General features: G+C 50.5%; 1 protein-coding gene across 1 annotated transcript in view; it reads right to left on the bottom strand.

Moving 5' to 3' along the window:
- Positions 1 to 19189, bottom strand: part of ABCA13 (ATP binding cassette subfamily A member 13) — a 372949-nt gene that overhangs the window by 256314 nt on the left and 97446 nt on the right. Inside the window, exons 21-26 of the mRNA XM_035026542.1 lie at positions 17192 to 17355; positions 16412 to 16491; positions 15600 to 15721; positions 7278 to 7472; positions 4540 to 4704; positions 3433 to 3610 (exon numbers count right to left, since the gene is read on the bottom strand). Of these exons, the coding sequence (XP_034882433.1) occupies positions 3433 to 3610; positions 4540 to 4704; positions 7278 to 7472; positions 15600 to 15721; positions 16412 to 16491; positions 17192 to 17355 (904 nt within the window). The remainder of the gene's footprint in view (positions 1 to 3432; positions 3611 to 4539; positions 4705 to 7277; positions 7473 to 15599; positions 15722 to 16411; positions 16492 to 17191; positions 17356 to 19189) is intronic.

Here is a 19189-nt window from a genome sequence, read left to right as displayed (position 1 = left end):
GGGGCTCGATTCCAGGACCCTGGGATCATGACCTGAGCTGAAGGCAGATGCTTAACGACTGAGCCACCCAGGCGCCCCTGTTTTTTGTTTTTTAAGTAGCCCCACGCCCAGCATAGAGCCCAACATGGGGCTTGAACTCACAACCTTGAGATCAAGAGCTGGGCTGAGATCAAGAGTCGGACACTCAACTGACTGAGCCACCCAGAAGGTCCAAAATACTATAAGGTTTTAAGCTAGTGATGAATACTTCAACTCGTTCTTTTACCCCTGAAGTGGACATTTAAAATGGAAATATCTTAGTTTTGATATCATGATTCCTGACACCCAAGGTATGAATAGTGCTGTTGTGATTATTTCCACTGTTCATTACATCTTCCCAAATTCTCTGTTTGAAAAGGAAAAACCAGTTCTTTTTATTCAACAAGTAAAATAAAATTGATAGTAGGAATCCTGAGATATAAATTAAGAGCATGACTACAGAATAAGTTTTTAAACCATCATTTATAAAGATTGCTCTTACTGATATTTTTTAAAGTTACACTTTATAAGCATAATTTAAACAGTGACAATTTTCATTTCAGAAAAGACACAACCATATATATGTACAGAGCAAGAAATCTGAAACGAGGAATCCTGACATCTGCCACTTGAGAGCTGCATGAACTTGGGTAAGTCGCTTAACCTTCTCTGAGCTTCCAGTATGTCATGTGGAAAAGGAGGGTACTAATATTGTCTATGGTTAGTGTGACAATCATTTGAAATACAATGTATGAAAGGACCAAGAAAGACTGGTCCTCCATGGTAGCTGAATGACTGGATGGATGAATGGTTGAGTGGGTGGATGGATGGATGGATGGATGGATGGAAGGAAGGATGGATGGAAGGATGGATGGATGGATCAATGGATGGCTAGGTGGGGATAGATGGATAGATGGGTGGATGGATGGATGGGTGGATAGAAGAATGGATGGATCAATGGATGGGTGGATGGATGGATGGATGGACAGATGAATGGATAAATCAATGGATGGGGGAGGAATGGAGGGATGGATGGATCAATGGATGGGTGGGTGGGGATGGATGGATAGATGGGTGAATGGATAGATGGATGGATGGATAAAGGGATGGATGGATCAATGGATGGGTGGATGGATGGACAGATGAATGGATGAATCAATGGCTGGGGGAGGAATGGAGGGATGGATGGATGGATCAATGGATGGGTGGGTGGGGATGGATGAATAGATGGGTGGATGGATGGATAGATGGATGGATGGATGGATAGATGGATGGATGGATAAAAGGATGGATGGATAAAAGAATGGATGGATCAATGGATGGGTGGATGGATGGATGGACAGATAAATGGATGAATCAATGGATGGGGGAGGGAGGGATGGACAGATGGATGGATGGATGAATGGGGATGGATGGATAGAAGTGGATGATGGATAGAAGGATGGATGGAAGGCTAGATAGATGGATCAGTGGATGGGTGGAGGAATGGATGGATGATTGGATGATTAGATTTGATGAGCACATAAAAAATCCTCAAGAGGAAGAATGAAGGGGGCGGAAATCGGAGGGGGAGATGAACCATGAGAGACTATGGACTATGAGAAACAAATTGAGGGTTCTGGGGGGGGGGATGGGTTAGCCTGGTGATGGGTATTAAAGAGGGCACGTTCTGCATGGAGCACTGGGTGTTATATGCAAACAATGAATCATGGAACACTACATCAAAAACTAATGATGTGGGGTGCCTGGGTGGCTCAGTTGGTTAAGCGACTGCCTTCAGCTCAGGTCATGATCCTGGAGTCCCGGGATCGAGTCCCGCATAGGGCTCCCTGCTCGGCAGGGAGTCTGCTTCTCCCTCTGACACTCCCCACTCTCATGCTCTTTCTCTCTATCTCATTCTCCCTCTCAAATAAATAAATAAATAAATAAATAAATAAAACTAATGATGTAATGTATGATGATTAACATAACGTAATAAAAAAAATCCTCAAGAAACCCAAATGCAAGAAAAAAAGAAAAAATGAGAATTAGAGAAGTAGACAACAAAAATTCTCAAATATTAGTAACATTAACATGTTTTTATACTGCCAAATTATGTTATGCTTGGCAGCTGTCCGAATTACCCATTAGCTGATGCGCACACCGACACACTGTCTCTGGCCGGGAGGTCTTTGCAAACCGCCACTCTCCTCCTCTTCCCCAGTCCCACCAACACTCTGTCCATCCGGGCATGCCATATGTAAACACAGATTTAAATATCTATTTTTATATTAAATAAATTTTTAAATATATAATACATAATTTATAACTGATAATATATATTTCATATGTATACTTGGGGGGCAGGTGGTAGGCAGAATCCTAACATGGCCCCTGGACGAGCTTCAAACCTTGACTTGCAGACAGAACCCGTGACTATGACAGACGCCGTGCCCCTGGGTAGCTTATACAGGCTCGGTGAAGGAATTCTGAAGATGTAAATGAGGTCCCCAATCAGCTGAGTTGATGAATTCATCAAAAAGAAGATTAGCCTGGCTGAGCAAACAGGTAAACCTTTTTTTTTTTTTTTTTTTTTTTTAAGATTTTATTTATTTACTTGACAGAGAGAGACACAGCGAGAGAGGAAACACAAGCAGGGGGAGTGGGAGAGGGAGAAGCAGGCTCCCCGCACAGCAGGGAGCCCGATGCGGGACTCAATCCCAGGACCCCGGGATCATGACCTGAGCTGAAGGCAGTCGCTTAACCAACTGAGCCACCCAGGCACCCCCAAACAGGTAAACCTTTTAAAAAGACTGGAAGCCTCAGAGTCAGACGCCCCTGAAGCCCGGTCCGTTTGGGACCCCTCGGTGACCTGTACTGGTGAGGGGTCCGGGCACAGAGACCAGCACCACCATGTTGGCCCCTGCAGACCAGCTATGTCCTACAACAAGAAGAAATGTATGTGGCCTCCTCCAAATCTGCCTTCTATGAAGCTCAGTGGCAAAGGACCGTGGATTGATAAGAGACTTCCTGGCCCCACTTTAGATGGACCTGTTCTAATTAGAAAGCCAGGTAAGGGTTTAGGGTTTGATCAGTTCAACGTCCCCCACCCCCTGAACCAGTTATGCCTCTTTGGCCACATGATTTCATCTCTGATCACAGTGGTCTCATCTGTGACACGGAAAGAATACTGGTATCACTTCCCCAGCAATGCAGAGAGAGGATGAGCCCATGCCCACGGGCGCCTGGGGCTTCCAAAGCCACCTGCCAGGGCAGTGTCTGGCAGCCTTAGTGAAAGCGAGGGGTAAAGCTAAGAAGCCCGAGACAATTCTCTGCTGGTGTGCGCCCACCTTCACACAGAATATTCCATACAGAGCAGGGCTAATGGCTGAGACGCAAACCAATCTCAACAAACGCTAATTAATGTCATCTTACTTGAATCTTCAGGAATGTTGAATTTTTCTTTGTCCTCTCCCAGGAGCTCGTTAACTCTGGGCAAGCTAATGAATGAGTTAGAGCCGCTGAAGAACGACGCTTGCTCCTTGCAAACCTTCTTCATCATGAACTGGAAAGAACCAAACGCTGAACTTCTGGCCTCCCCATGTTGCGGAGCCTGAGAACATGAGGAAAACAAGCAGCATTTCAACCAGTGACGGAGACTCCTGAAAGGAAGCCCATTCTCCAACTCAACGTACAAGATGTTCAACAAGTCCAAGCACGCGATCTCTGCTTGGGACGTCTCTGACCTCGAAACACTCTGCAGATCATGCGGTGGTTTTCCCTGGCCTATAAACCCATCACGGAGACAAATGTCATATGCACACATGCACGCATGCACACCAGCAAATCCTCGTCCGTCCGGTGGTAAGTGATCGATCCATAAAATATCACTCACTCCGACTAACTAATGGTCTTCATGTGCATTTCTACTGCCAAGTTACCCAGATACTTGACAGGCGTCTGCATCATGCATCAGCTCATGAGCAGAGTGCTGTCCTGCCCGAGGCCGCTGAGCACCTCGCCGTCCACCCCCCAACCCTGCACCTCGGCCTCTGCGTGTCCCCCGCACATCTGCTCTCCCCACGCAGCCCCTCCTGGCAGACGGCATCCAAGCAAAAGGTAGCATCACGCTGCTGACTGCATTCAAGTTTGTGTTTCTATGTGCAGCAAATAATCTGTAATTTGTAAGCCAATTATTTATATGTAAATAAACGTTTGAAGGTTTTTGAAAGCAATTTACTCTCAGAATTAAGTTAAACAGGCCCTTGGAATCTCATTTGTGCTAATATTCAGTTTAGTGATTTCTGACTTCACAGACGATGCGTGAGCTATCCCCAACCACCATGTGGGGCCATGTGGCTCAAAGAAGTCCCCGTCCCCTGGTTCTTATGTCTCCAGAGCCATAGAAGGTACTCCTGTTCCTATATTTTGTTCCCACATGTAGAATTTAGATGTTGGAAGAAAGAGATACACAAGCAAAAGCTGCAAATACAAAGACAGCAAATCTGAATTTTTCCCCGGGGGCCAAGAGCAAACACATACCTGTCGGAAGTCGGGCGTGTCTAGCAAGGCAGTGATCTTATAGGCCTGAAGAAATTTGGGGAGGTATTCCAGAACGTGGCCAGCTTTGGCAAGCAGGTGGCTGAGTCTGGAGACCACATCCAACAAGGAGCCAAGTGCACTGTGGGCTTCCGAAGGCATCAGAATCTCGAAGGAAAAAAACACAACACGAGAAATAACCAACGTCGGACTTTGACTCTCGTGAGGATTGCTTGAGCAGTGAAAACCTGGTTATTTGACTTTCTTCTTTCTTGAACTAGGGAGACGACTTCACTGTGCCATATAAAAGTCCTCTTTATTAGCACTCGCCTCGCTCGGCGTTCTGGCACACAATTGCACCCACACTGTTCAAACGTAAACCAGGGATGGATACAATCTATCGTTAAAATTCAAATCTTTTCACAATTTCTCTTTATGTTGGAGGTGCCTAAAGTGGGCATTTAAGAGGTCAAAACAGAACAACTCTGACATGGGAAACAATTTCCACTTAACCGCTGTGAACCATTTCTATTTACCCTCCTCATCCCTCTGGGCTGTGCTAATGCTCATTTTGGGGACAAGGGGACAGGGGCTCGGAGATCTAAGGACATCCAGGAGTCTCAGAGTTAGAAGGACAGGGCCAGGCATTTAACCCGGGACTTTAGAAGCTAGCAGAGCCCTTTGAAACCTGTGTGCTATTACCCTGACCCGCTAAGTATTTTTACTTATCATTTTCGTCTTCTCTGTTCCAGGATGTACATTCCACACGGGTGGGGATGTGTGCCTGGCCCATCACTTACATAGTTACAGGGAGCAGGACAGCGTGGGTCGTATTACGGCTCAGAGTTTGCTGGATAAATGGATAAATGAGCAGACGCTGCCTCTTTCCACAAGAAGGGAGGAATCACGGCGAGCCTCCCCCTTCTGCGTTCATTTGCGCACTGAATTTTCAGGCTGAGGCCCTGACTGTCACAACTTCTTATTCTTGTTCATTAGCATTCTGCACCTGCCCCTTAGCTGCTGCTTCTGCAGCTGACCTGCAGGCCCGAGATCACAGCTCTCTCTTTTCCGGCCGGGCTCTGCTAATAATGATGTCCTTCTGGGGTCAGCGGCCCAACACTTGGGCACCAGACACGGGTGCGGGCTCCGTCGCTTTCTCTGCCCGCCTTTCTCATCAAGCCTGCGCCCCAGAAGGGGCGCCCAGCACAGCCCCACACGTGGTGGGGATGACTGGGACGGGACCACAGTGCTGACAGAGGAACCCACAGATCCAAACGGCAAGCGTGTTCTGCAAGAGGCTCCACGGACTCGCCGTCAGGGCAACGGAAAGTGGGCAGAATTGGGAGCGAGCCAGGTGCGCCGGGACCCTGGTGTTCATGCTGCTCGGCCTGCAGGTTTGGGGCTGCTCCACCATCTCCAGGAGGATGGTGCCCATCAGCTTCCCTACAGCCACGCACCTAGAAGGCTCCTGACGCATCGGAGCGGGTGTGATCAGAGGCGCTGTCGTTCTCCTTCCATCCCGGAGACCGACTCCAGCCCACACCTCATCCTCATGCCCCTCCGCAGGGGACTTAATTGGAAGCACTAATTTCACATGGCGCTTCTGTGTGCGTAACAGAACAGCACTAAAACCCTGGCTCGCCATTGGGCTGCATCTGTGTCCCAGGGGGCGCACGGTGAATTTGGAGGGCGTACTTGATCTGAAAGTTAGTACTTGTCCTCAGAATGTGTGTGCGTGTGTGTAACCCAATACTTACCCACTGGAGGGAGACCACAAAGGAAAGAGGGTTGGGATGGCAAACCTCCCCTTCTCCTGACCCCAAAGCTCTTCTCCCAGGTTGGAAGCGCCCAAAGCGCCCTTGCTGGATTGACAACACCTGTGGCATCTCTGAATAGCCCAGGTGTTGGCAAATCCATCCCTGGGGAGAAACGGGGAACAAGACCGGTCCCTAAGGGTAGGGCTCAGTTTCTGGAAGCATAAGTAAGACTCGAACAGTGGAGGACAGAAGACAACGAACTTCTAGAAGAGGTAGAGCCCAGAGGGCAGTCAGTGGAGGGGTAATCACGGGTGTCCCCGGGTCAGCCGTGCCCACCGTCCACTGTCAACTCTCTCCCACACACGTTGTCATCTTTGGGTTTCTCAGATCCTTCTCGCCCTCACCCCACTATGTGCAGGAGTGTGTGAGGCAGGTTATGAGCTGGTTCCCAAGGTGACCAGGGCCCGCCCTGTGTTCCCTCCCGTGAGCACACCTTCTCCTCCCGTCCAGGCTCTGGCAGAGGCAGGCACATAACCTTCACAGGATAGAGGCTGTGGGTCTCAGGACATGATGGGGCAGAGAAGGCCAGGACCAAGGAGGGGTGGGAGCAGCTCCCGACTCAGAGCGGGGCGCGGGCCTGGCCCGAGGAACCCAGCTTCCCCAGATGTACCCCAGGAAGGGTCCTTAAGGAGGAGGGGAACCTGGCACTGAGGTTAGGAGGGCTTTTCCTAGTGGGTCCTCCTGTGCTGACCACACTGATGGTCGCCAACGCTGTGCCAAGTGTCCCCACAGGCCTGACCCCAGGGACCCCCTGGAAGGTCTCCCGAGCAACCCCTGATTCCGAGCCCCACCCCAGAGTCAGCGCACACGAGACACGGAGATTGGCCGAGGCCGCCAGGGTCTGCACCTGCGGGCCCCCCTTGCCGCCCCTCTGCGGACGTCACGAGGCCCGAGTCAGGCCACCCCCCACGGTCACCCCCTTACTTTGTAAATGACATTGCGTAGATTCAGGTTCTCAGTCATGGACACGATCAGAGAATACACGTGGGGCCCGGGCAGGCTGCACAGTTCCTTGGCTGCAAACCAAGACTTCCGGTCCTCAGGAAGAGCCACCAGCAGGCGGAGAACGTCTGCATCACACCTTCCAGACCCGGCCACCAGGAGGGTACTCAAGAGCACCTGCGTCGGAGCGGGAGGGTCAGAGGTGAGTCCAGCTGGCCCTGGCAGCCCCCAACACAGCCCTTCCTCAGCGAGGACCCCCCCCGAAAGCCCATTTTCCCAAAGGGCTGAGGATTTACCCATACAAATACACGGACTCCAAACCTCTCTGTGCAGTTCCAAACATTCTGAGTGGAAACGTCTCTAAAATGTGCACATAATTCTCCAATTTTGAGGCGATCTGCCCTTTCTGATGATGCGGGAGCAGGACCACAGGACCCTCCACCCTCGTCGACCCCGCGGGACCCCCACAGCCTTTGACTCTTCCCCCGACACAAGGTGTCAACCTTCGCTTTTCAGCTGTCGGTGTGAAACTATTCTCTTCCTCTTCCATTTCCAAAATGAAAACCAGCTCTCCAAAAACGGTTTTTGAAAAGAAAAAGCAGGGCGCCTGGGTGGCTCAGTTGGTTAAGCGACTGCCTTCGGCTCAGGTCATGATCCTGGAGTCCCTGGATCGAGTCCCGCATCGAGCTCCCTGCTCAGCAGGGAGTCTGCTTCTCCCTCTCCCGCTCCCCCCTCTTGTGTTCTTTCTCTCTCACTCTCTCTCTCAAATAAATAAATAAAATCTTTAAAAAAATTTAAAAAAAAGAAACTTCCCAGAATTTAAAAAAAAAAAAAAGAAAGAAAAGAAAAAGCATATCCACTCAGAGGAGGGATGAGGACATCTGGTGCTACCACGTGCGGAGCGCGTCTCCGTTTGCGTATGGCTTTCAGCTAATGACCTTCACGATAGGACAAGGCATAAAGCAAAATTTCAAAAATGGGCTTCCCATTTCTATGTATCCTGTGATGCGTATGATTAGTGTGAACCATTCAGACCAAGCAAGACCCTTTGTGAACCGAAGCTACTGTTCATTTATTAGGAGCCTCACGAGCAGGCAGAACTCATCAGATGCCTTCCTGTAATACCAGAAAGAGCCCAGGAAAATCATTAAGAAATAGAAGATGGCATCAATTGTGTTTATCAGTCAGAGCCCATAAGATGCGCGTTTATGTGTTCACGGATATTTTACGTTCGGAACTGGCTCGAGTGATTGTGGAGGTGCGAGTCCAAAATCCGCAGGGTGGGCCAAGAAGCTGGAGACCCAGGGAAGAGTCGCAGTTGGAGTCTGGAGGCAGAATTCCCTCCTCCCCTGGGGACCTAAAGTCTTTTCGATCACAGCCTTCAACTGATTGGATGAGGCCCACCCACATCATGGTCTTTACTCAACCGTCTACTGATGTGAACGTTAATCTCATCTAAAAAATACCTTCACGGCAAGAGTGAGACTGGTGTTTGACCAAATACCTGGGTGCCATGGCCTAACCAACTTGACATATAAAACTAACCCTCACAAATGGCTAGGATGCTCTCTTATGCTGATGTACATTTTGAATCTTTGAGAGAGATACATTAAGTGTTTTCACACCTAATTAACCAAAGAGTCCTTTTCCATATGGGATGTCCATGGTGCAGACACAACTTGAGAAAGATTTCCTCAATGCCACTGTTTTCAAATGTGCTCTCCTGGGGGTGAAGGGTAGTTGCCTTGGGGGTGGAGTAGGGTACATGCAGAGAGGGGGTGTGATGGGTGGAGTATGGACATCCAACATTTGCTTTGATTGGGGCAGCCTGTCTTTGATCAGTTCCATAACGTGGGCTTCTGTATGAAATTTTCCTTGAAAATGGGATCCATTCAAGCCCACAACTCCAGAGACTTCCCCTGGCCTTCGAGTGAGCATCAACCAGAAACAGCCAATGACAGCCCATCCGTGTTTGCCCTGGAGCCTGGTCTTAACTACCATCTAGAGCATCACCAGTGGCCCCCAGGGAGGGTCACAGTCCATACAACTCCTAGAATTTGTCCCAGAACAAAAATATGTCTTAAAAACTTGTGTACGCCTATTTAAACCAAATGCGGGGGTCCCGTGCCCATCATCCAGAAACTCCGGCCACGCTGCAGTGAGCAACGCCCTGAGCATATCTGCATCCACTCCTGTCTCCTAAACCTTACTCTTTATTTTCCTAAATCTCACTATGTCCCTTTTTCCTACGTGGAAGGCACCTGAAGCAGGAGTAAAGAAAGAGAAATAACACTCCGTTTTGTTGGGTTGGAGGGGCCACGTATGAGTCCTCGTCAAAGTGAACCATGGCTCTGCTTAGGCTGATACGGCCACTTATCAGAAACAGGGAGGCCAAGGTGTTGCTGCTTTTCCGACACATCTGTGTTTGGGATCCGGGACGGGCAGCTCCCCGCATTGGGAGCCCGGCGCGCCTTGGGGACGGTCTCGGCTCTGCCCAGCTGACAGTTTCGACGAGGGGGTGCAGGGAAGCATGGAAAGGGACGGCCGCTCTCCGCTTGATTACGGCCAGGCAGGAAACACCACCGGTGAGGCAGACGGACTGGGAACGGGGAAAGCGAGTCGGCCGTGTCACAGTGGTGCCAGCAAATCAGTGAGAGGAGCAGAGGGGAAACACTCCATCCTCCATGAACAGAGAGGGGCGGCGGGGCTCTCCGCCCCCAGTGTCCGGCTGGGCGCAGATCTGCTCACACGATGATGAGCTATGAGCAAGGATAAGCTCCGGCATCGAGGGCAGGAACAAGCTATGATGACCTGTCAGGAGGGACGGCGGACCAGACAGAAGGGCTCCAGAGGGAGGCTGAGGGCGGCTGGGTCCTGACCCCGGCTCTCCCTGTGTCTGAGGTCCAAGAGCCACCCTCTGCCCGGCACCGAGCTGCAGGCTGGCCCCTGGGGCAGAGGTCACGGCCCCCCTCACCCACTGAGGCAGACCCCGGCTTCGCTGCAGTTCTGGGGGGAGAACACGGACCTGGCTCTCTGTCTCCACTTCCAGAACATTTTCCCCTCTCCAGGCTCCAGACAGGATATTGGGGCTACTATCTACAGTTTTTAGGAAGTCATGGAGAGAATGAAATCAACCTTAATTTCTTTTTCTTCTTTTATTTTTTAGAGAGAGAGAGTGGGGGGATGGGGGGCAGAAGAGGAGGGAATCTTTTTTTAAAAGATTTTATTTTATTTATTTGAGAGAAAGAGAATGAAAGACAGGGAGCATGAGAGGGAGGAGGGTCAGAGGGAGAAGCAGACCCCCCGCTGAGCAGGGAGCCCGATGCGGGACTTGATCCCGGGACTCCAGGATCACGACCTGAGCCGAAGGCAGTCGCTTAACCGACTGAGCCACCCAGGCGCCCTCTTTCTCTTCTTTATAATTAAGTCATCTCTATGCCCAACGTGGGGCTTGAACTTATGACCCTGAGATCAAGAGTTGCATGCTCTACTGACTAAGCCAACCAGGCACCCCCAGAAGACTCAGTTCTTTTTTTTATATAATTTATTTTTTTAAAGATTTTTAAGATTTTTTTTTAATTTTTTTTTTAAGATTTTTTATTTATTTATTTGAGACAGAGAATGAGATAGAGCATGAGAGGGTCAGAGGGAGAAGCAGACTCCCCGCCGAGCAGGGAGCCCGATGCGGGACTCGATCCCGGGACTCCAGGATCATGACCTGAGCCGACGGCAGTCGCTTAACCAACTGAGCCACCCAGGCACCCCAAGAGGAGGGAATCTTAAGCAGGCTTCATACCCAGCACAGAGCCTGACGCGGGGCTCGAACTCACGACCCTGAGACCATGACCTGAGCCAAAGTCAAGAGTCGGATGCTTAACCGACTGAGCCCCCCAGGCGCCCCACCCTTAGCTTTATTTCTTAAAGCGGACCCCAGGAAATGGCAGCACACAACAGAGCCGGTGCCTGGATGAATCCTGACCGTGGGTCATCCAGGAGCTCTTGGAGAAAGCGGCAATTGCCACAAAGCACATTGGGAGAGCCACCATCAATACAGAATTATCCTCTTTGGACGGCACAGTTATTAGGCTAGGACACTGCCAGGCCCCCAGGTTACGTGCGGCGGCTGATTTAAGAGACAAACTGCTAGACAGGTGTGGTCGCCCCTGCCGGGGCCACGGCTAACCCTCTGCACTCATGACTTAAATGAACACACACTCGGCATGCTCCTCTCCTTTGGGACGAGCAAGGCTGAGAGAGACGAATGACTCTTTGCAAAGTAGAGCCAGGATTAAAGATTCGCGGAAGTTCAGAATAATTGACTGCAACTAGCAGGAGGTACTTTGGCAGAGATCAGCGCAAATCCTATAAAACAGTTTCAATACCATTTACATCAGTGCAAGCAGGGAGAGATGCACCCCGTCGGGGGCAGCGAGGGACGTGTCTGCGCTGAGAGGTGGCGGAGAGGCCGAGGTGCCCGAATTAAAAGGACCAGAAATCCAGCCCAAAGCAGCAGAGATGGGGTCCCTTGTGGGAAATGGGGGAAACTCAGGCTCCAGGATAAGATGCCCCCCCCCACACAGATGGCTGGGTCTTCCAGGGGACGCCTGGCCAGAATCCTCCTCGTGGGCCAGAGACCCTCAACTCCACTCACACATTATCATTTTCTCTCTGGGGGGGGAGGGGAGGGCGGCGTGGGGGGCGGCGGTTACAAGAACAAGCAGATTTTGACCAGTGTCTACTCCGGAGTGAGCTCCACCAAGAACTACATGTTGCAGGGGTGCCTGGGTGGCTCAGCCGTTAAGCGTCTGCCTTCGGCTCAGGTCATGATCTCAGGGTCCTGGGATCGAGCCCGGCATCGGGCTCCCTGCTCGGCAGGGAGTCTGCCGCTCCTGCTCCCTCTGCTACTCTCTCTCTCTGTCAAGTAAATAAATAAAATATTTAAAAAAAAAAAAAAAAGAACTACATGTTGCAGCTTTTCAGCAGACAAACTCCATGTGTTGCGACAAATGGGACGTGAGGGGTTGGGTAAAACCCCATCGCACATCTCTCTGCTCCCAAACCGCACCGGTCAGCTGCTCATGATGCCCACAGAACAAGCCTCAAGCAAGGGGTGCAAGCATCTCTGCCCAAGCGAAGTAAGAAAAAGTCTCAGAATATCTTCCCTCCCAGGAGCCACCCCGAAGAGATGAGAGCTCTCTTGGGGACCCGTCCCCACCTTCCTCCACAAGAACCCCCCAGGAGGAACAAACCCACTGAGGACCACGGATGGTGTCCGAATTCCCAGACTGTCCTAATGTGCTCAGTTGTTTGGAGAAGAAAATAAAGCGTTAGGAGACAGACTCCCAGTCTATCTGGGTCCTGACTCTGACCTCGTTGCTAATTTTAAAGAATCAAAACGTGGCCGAATACAAAGAAGGAAGTGACAGCTGAACTGAAGCCAACAACAGGGCATCGCACCATGAAATACCTGCGTTCCTCACAGGGCAGGTTGGGGGGGACTGAAGCCCAGGACTCAGGCAGGTGAGGCGGACCCCAGGGTCCCACGCACCCAAGTCTGTGATTTCAGTTTAATCGGAGTTGCTGGTGGTAAAGAACACAGCACCGCAGAGGAGGGGAACTTCCCGTGGGCACCTGCAGCAGGCTCTCCAGAGCCAGAACCGAGGCCCAGGATCAGCCGCTGTGCCTCCTCTCCGGCCTCCCGGCCTCCCTGCCTCTGACCCTGTGCCCCGAGTCTCCAAGCCTGAGCCTCTCCCACGTGGCTCTTCACAGCCCGTGGGTTCTCAGCATTGCCACCTGAGCCCCAGAGTGACTACCTGTCCCCACCGCTGTCCCCACCGCTGACGTGTCCCCTGCACATGTGATCTTCCCTGCACAGCACGTGTTTATTTATTTGTGTGCCACTGCCTAGAAGGTTCTGGAACATTCGCTCCCTTAGCACTTGAGGAAGGACATCTAGTGGAAAGGGAGGTTTTCGGTGAATGAATGCATGCATGCACGCGTGCGGGTTCTTGCAGTCTGTCCAGGGCTCTAGTGTCACTGCATATTCCCTGTGGGCCACCTAAGAATGTCGTGTGACAAATTCGCAAACTGACTGAAAGTAGGATAGACAAGCCCAGGGAGGAAGACATCGAGGTTACCACCAAAAACACAGCGTTGCTGTCAGCCTGGCGGTCCAGAAAAAAAACCAGGCACCACAGTGCGGTCCCCTCCCCGGACGCGAATTCCTTCCCTAGGATCTGTGGACACGGGTGGGTCCGTGGATACGCTTAGCGAGCAAAGCAAATAGCTTCATTATCTAGTTGAAGAGCAGAAATGCAAGCTTGCAATACACCTCCCCATTACCTACCGGTCCAGCTATTTAGGCGACCACAGTGGCTTACATCGTCAATGAGGGAGCAAGACACGGGAATGCAAAGAAGCCGGGGCCAGGTGCTTGGCGGTCGCAGCCCTCCCTGGATAGAGCACCAGTGACACCTACTGACCGCTGGCTGCCTCGGGCGGCCGCCATCACAAAAGCGGACGATCAAGTCTGTTTCTCTCTTTTTTGTGGCCTACTCTTGTTTGTTCGTTTGCCAAAAGGGAGGTGGGTAGAGAGATGGGTGAAATGTAACTTCCAGTTACAAGAAAAATAACTCAGGGGAATGAAAAGTACCGCATAGGAATACAATCAATAATACCCTGATACACTTGTCGTGGGCAGCGTCTCATAATACATATAATTGGTGAATTGCTGTATTGTACATCTAGAACCAATTTAATATTATATGTCAGCTACACTTCAATTAAAACAAATTTAATTGTTGAGCCTAAACCCAAGTATTATAAAACTTTGCAAGGGACTCCCCGCCCCCATTGCAAGTTCCAGGAACTGAGGATTTCAAACTGAATCTAATCACTGCTTATATACAGGGCAGCATGGGAGGTGTTCTCTGCACCCCACCTTCATGCCCGACACCCCATGTGTGTCCACCTCTGGGATTTTTCCTTGAAGACAGATACCGCGGGACTCGCCATAAATAACTTGGTGGTACTATAATTTGAATCCTGGGTTCCTGGCTTCTAACCGATGTCTCTCTCAACGCAGATGAATTCTGAATGATACGCGCACCTCCGGGATCCTGCGGTTTGGTCCCAGACTGCTACAATACAGCGAGTGTTGCAATAATGGAAGTCAAATGAATTCTTTGGTTTCCCAGTGCACGTACGACTTATATTTGCTCTGTACTGTAGTCTATTAAGAGTGCAAGTACATTTCTGGACTTTATTGCTCAAAACCACTAATCACCATCTAAGCTTCCAGCAAGTCCTAACCTTGGCTCAGAGGTCTTCATAACAAATACAATAATAGTGAAAAAGTTTGAAACATCGCAAGAACCACCAAAATGCGACAGAGACACGACGTGAGCAGATGCTGCTGAAAATCTGGCATGGATAGACTCGCTTGATGCAGGTACCACAAACCTAAAATCTGTAAGTCTGTCTGCCATGCACATAAAATGAGGTGTGCCCGTAACTGATCTACCTGTCAGAGCTTGGATGGGGCCCCAGCTAACCAAAATCAGCATGAAATTAAATGTCTATTGGGGCCCCGCTGATTGTCAATGAAAAAAAGTCCCCTAGAGCGCGATCTTCACAGCTACCGCTTCTGGAATGTTCTCAGTACAGGAAGTAAAACGATAGCTGGACATGCGTGAAAGGCTATCTCACCATGAGCTAAGGACCCGGTGATACCAGCTGTGGGAGGCATGGCTTCACCATCCCCGCCTCTGTGCACAAACCACACCCAGCACCAGCCAGCACACGCACCTCTCCCCTCCCTCCTCTCGGTGGGCACTGACCCTGTGCCCTGGCCGCCAAGGAGGGGACACAGCTCACTGCCCGACAACTTGCACAATAAGCCAGTCCCTCTGCACATGATATCACTCAGCACATGGGTATCCTCGACTTAAAGGCAAGCACAGCTGACGTTTAGAGCTTTCTATGTGTTTGAGTTTTTGCATATTTTTGAGAATTCTGCAACCTCTACCTAATGAAGCTGGGGCCCCTGGGGGGTGTCGTGCATCAAGGCTGGGAATAACTGTAATAAATATCATTGCCAATTTTATCCTTTCTAACCCCAACAAGACAATGTTAGGAAAGTAAAGATCCCAAGGTTCTGGCTCCTGGCTTGCCCTCCCATTTCCTTCCTGCCCGTGGCTAGCCCCTCAGCACAGGACGGGAGGGGCAGGGGACAGGGGATCACAGCGCCAGGCTAGCCCGGGCCAGTTGGGGGGCTGGGGGGGCAGAGATGCCGAGGCTCCGCACCTGTGAACGGGAGATGTTGGCTTCTAGAATACTGTGGATAGTCTCGTCTGAGATGTGGATGGAAGAGCGAAGCTCGTGGGTTAGCTTGGAGACGTTCTGCATCAAATCTTTGACTTTTACATCTGAAAAACCATCAAAAGGAAGGAAATCTTGTAATAAGAAACGTCCGGGCTATTATTGACTGTGAAAACATGAATCCATACTAGACCCTGGCAAGGATCGTGCAGCCGGTAATAAACACTGGATGAAGCCACGTCCTCCCCTCTGGAGGAGCCGAGATCAGTCATACCGAAATAAAACAGACCTAGGGTGTGTGGTCTTTCCTGCTCACTTGACCACTCTCTCTGAGACTCGTGTATTTTAGGATTTACTCTAGAAAGATGTTCTTCTTAGAGAAGTGATCAGCTCCTACAGAACTCATTCTTTCCACATATTTCCTTATCCCGCTTTATCTTAACCAAGAGGAGGATCACGTAAGGAGTTTCCAGAACTCTCCGCACATGGCCTGTTGGTGCTATGAACTGTACAGATAGAGTGGACGGAAAGCAGAGACTTACAGACACCGCATGGCTTGTCTGGGGAGGCAGGGCCAGGACGACACAAAAGTTTCTCTTCCTCCCCACTCCTGGTTTTGGCCCGCAGGATTCCAGAACTTTCCTTCTTAACCCCAAATACATCAGAACAGCCAAGTTCTGAATACTTTGTCATGTACAGTGTAATTTTCCCTTTGTATACTCTACTTTACTAACGTGTTTGTGTGAGAAAGCACACTTCATTCGTAATTGAGCAAAGCTGGAGGAAGCACATCTTACCCCCCGTCACTGTGAGATTGCTAAGAAAGGTCAGCACGGGATTCCCAGACAACCAGGTCTTCTCGAGGCTCTGGGCCAACCTAAAATGGCAGAAAATTAAAGCGAATTTAGGCAAGATAAAACACCAGAGACAAGGTTGGAGTGAATAATCCTGCCTCCGTTCCCAGGAGATGAGCTGGATGACATCACATTTCCAGAAAGTTCCTCATATAATCAGACACACTGCGTGTCAAGCGTGAATGCCCACGCCTGTCACAACTCCGGCACTGTTTCCTTGGAACCCCTGCCAGGCAAGATGAGTCAGGGGGATGAGGATGCGTGATAAGTGGGTCCTCATAAGTGTGGAAAGAACGGATAGACCAGATCACGGAGCGCGTGAGAAATTGGGATATCAAGAAGTTGATGACCCTTCTTTCTGCGCATAAGTCATTTGCAGAATACAAAGTGTGTGACCTCCCCTTCCGCTGGTTTGCACGTGGAGGACACAGAACAAAATTAATCCAATAAGAAGGCAGTTTGAAGACTCTTTGCCTGCTCTTACAAAACATATTGAACACCGTATTACAATCTCGGATCTTTGATCTCACGTCTTGATCGTCCGTAAAGCCAGCCTGCGCGTGAATGCCGCTGGTATATTTCACCACTGAAAAACTTACAGTCATGGAAAACTTTGCTATTGCTATATGGTCCGAGATTCACAAACTGAGATTTAGAAACTCAAGACATCTTCTTTATGAAGGAGAACACGGGGGTGGGCAGGGGGCCCAAGAGCGTACGTACGTGCGCACGTGTTGCCGAGCCAAGTCCAACAGCGGCGGGCATTCACAGTCCCGGTCGGTGGTGTGTTCCAGGCTGCTCTTGAAGCTTTCCAAGGAGCTAGAAAGATTCCTGCTGAGACCTTCACAATTCAGCGGAAGGGGTGAGGACCACATCTTTTGTATGTCCTAGAAAACAGCAGAGATCCAGTTAGAAACACACACACTTGTTCGTCGGAGCTCATGCCTGGCTTCCAGATAAACGCTTGCCCCTCCCCACGGCAAGGACTCCGTGCAATGCAAGCGTTCTGCTCACCTCCTCCCCCTGGGCAAACACAGTGCTGGAGACTGAGGAACGTACAAGCAGGTCTGATTGCACCTGCCCCTTGCAGAGTAGCGGAAGGAGCCCTTGGCTGGGTGCCTCGGGATCCCGCCTCTTAGCCCTGGCTCTGCCACAGACCGTCCAGGCGGGGTGCCGTGCTCTCCAAGGTCTGCCAGAGAATGAGCACCATCCAGCTGGCGACCGGGAGTTCATTCATTCCTGGTTTGAAAACTGAGCCTTTGAAGAATTCCCAGCCACAGAACCCACCCCTGAGAAGAAATCGTATGTGGCTGTCCATACATAAAGTGGGTAAAAGCTGGGTCTTCCCTGCCCTGAAGGTCCCTGTCTCCCCCTTGGCGAGGGGCACAGTGAAATCCCCAGTCTAGGCCAGATTCTAAGAGTCCTTGCCTATCTTAGCATCCTCTCTCTCTTTTTTTTAAAGATTTTACTTATTTAGTTGAGAGAGAGCATGAGCGGGGGGAGGGGCAGAGGGAGAGGGAGAAGCAGACTCCCCGCCAAGCAGGGAGCCCGATGCAGGACTCGATCCCAGAACCCTGAGATCATGACGTGAGCCGAAGACACGTTTAACCGACTGAGCCACCCAGGCATCCCTGTCTTAGCATCTTCTTTCGAGCATTAACCAGCCTCATGAAAGACCAATCATCTCACAAGAAAAATTTTTAGAATAATACCTATATAAAATACCTATAAAAATGCAAAACATTTATCGTACCCAAAATTAAATGACGCACACAGGTAATGTAAAATTTAAAAGAACTGGAAAAGCAGCACACGTAGGCACGTTTACAGATACACGTGCCAATCCATACCTCCCCTGGACACAGAAATCCTGCCACACAGAACTGAGTCACGTCACAGGAATTTTATCTATGTCATCATATTTTATTTACATTCCCTGACTCTTCCTGATGTTGGAGTCGTGGCCCCAGCTTCTGCCAGTGAAGGGAAGAAAGGATCAAATGTAAGTCGACACTTTCGTAGTATTTCTGCTCAACACAACACGGACATATTTCCCCCAAAACCACCGTTAGTTTCTCTTGCAAAGGAAAACCGTGTATCATCCCGCTGACCAGAGAGAGCTAAGAGCTATATTTCCCAAGGAAAGTTAACCGTGGAAGAATACTGAAATGTACCCGAGCCCTGGAGTCATCTGACACAGCCGAGCAGGATCTGCCTGGGGGCCCGGAGTTGCCAGGGTAACCGGGGAGCACTCACAGGGAGCACTCACACAGGACCAGGGCACCCGGACTCACGCCACCACCAGCACCTCGGAACCACATCACGGGGGAGCCCAACCAGCCAGCAGACCACCACATACCTGGCACCCACTCACTAACTCGCCCAGGATTATGGGTCCCTTTCCAAGTTCACGTTTCCCAATCAATATGGGGGTGAACAGAAATCCTACAGAGCTGTTCGTTCATTCATTCATTCGTTCATTCATTCATCCCCTCGCCCCCTACAGGCTTGCATGCCAGGGAGGATGTCAGGTGACAGCCATTGGACAAGGTGGGTGGACGTCCGGGGCCTGTCTCAACAGCCTCCCTCCTCCGTGGAGGCCCCTCCTCCCAGCACACAGGTGCACGGATGCATCTGGGTCAGAACTAGGGGTACAACTCACTTCTGAGAACGTGGGTTGACTAAAACCCACTGCCCTGGGGCTCTGCCCCTGTAGAAAAG

Source organism: Mirounga leonina, unplaced genomic scaffold (genome assembly GCF_011800145.1).
Source record: "Mirounga leonina isolate KUSES-001 unplaced genomic scaffold, KU_Mleo_1.0 Mir_199, whole genome shotgun sequence".
Taxonomy (NCBI): Eukaryota; Metazoa; Chordata; class Mammalia; order Carnivora; family Phocidae; genus Mirounga; species Mirounga leonina.
The sequence above is the reverse complement of the archived record's forward strand: the minus strand, read 5'-3'. Positions and strand labels throughout refer to the sequence as shown.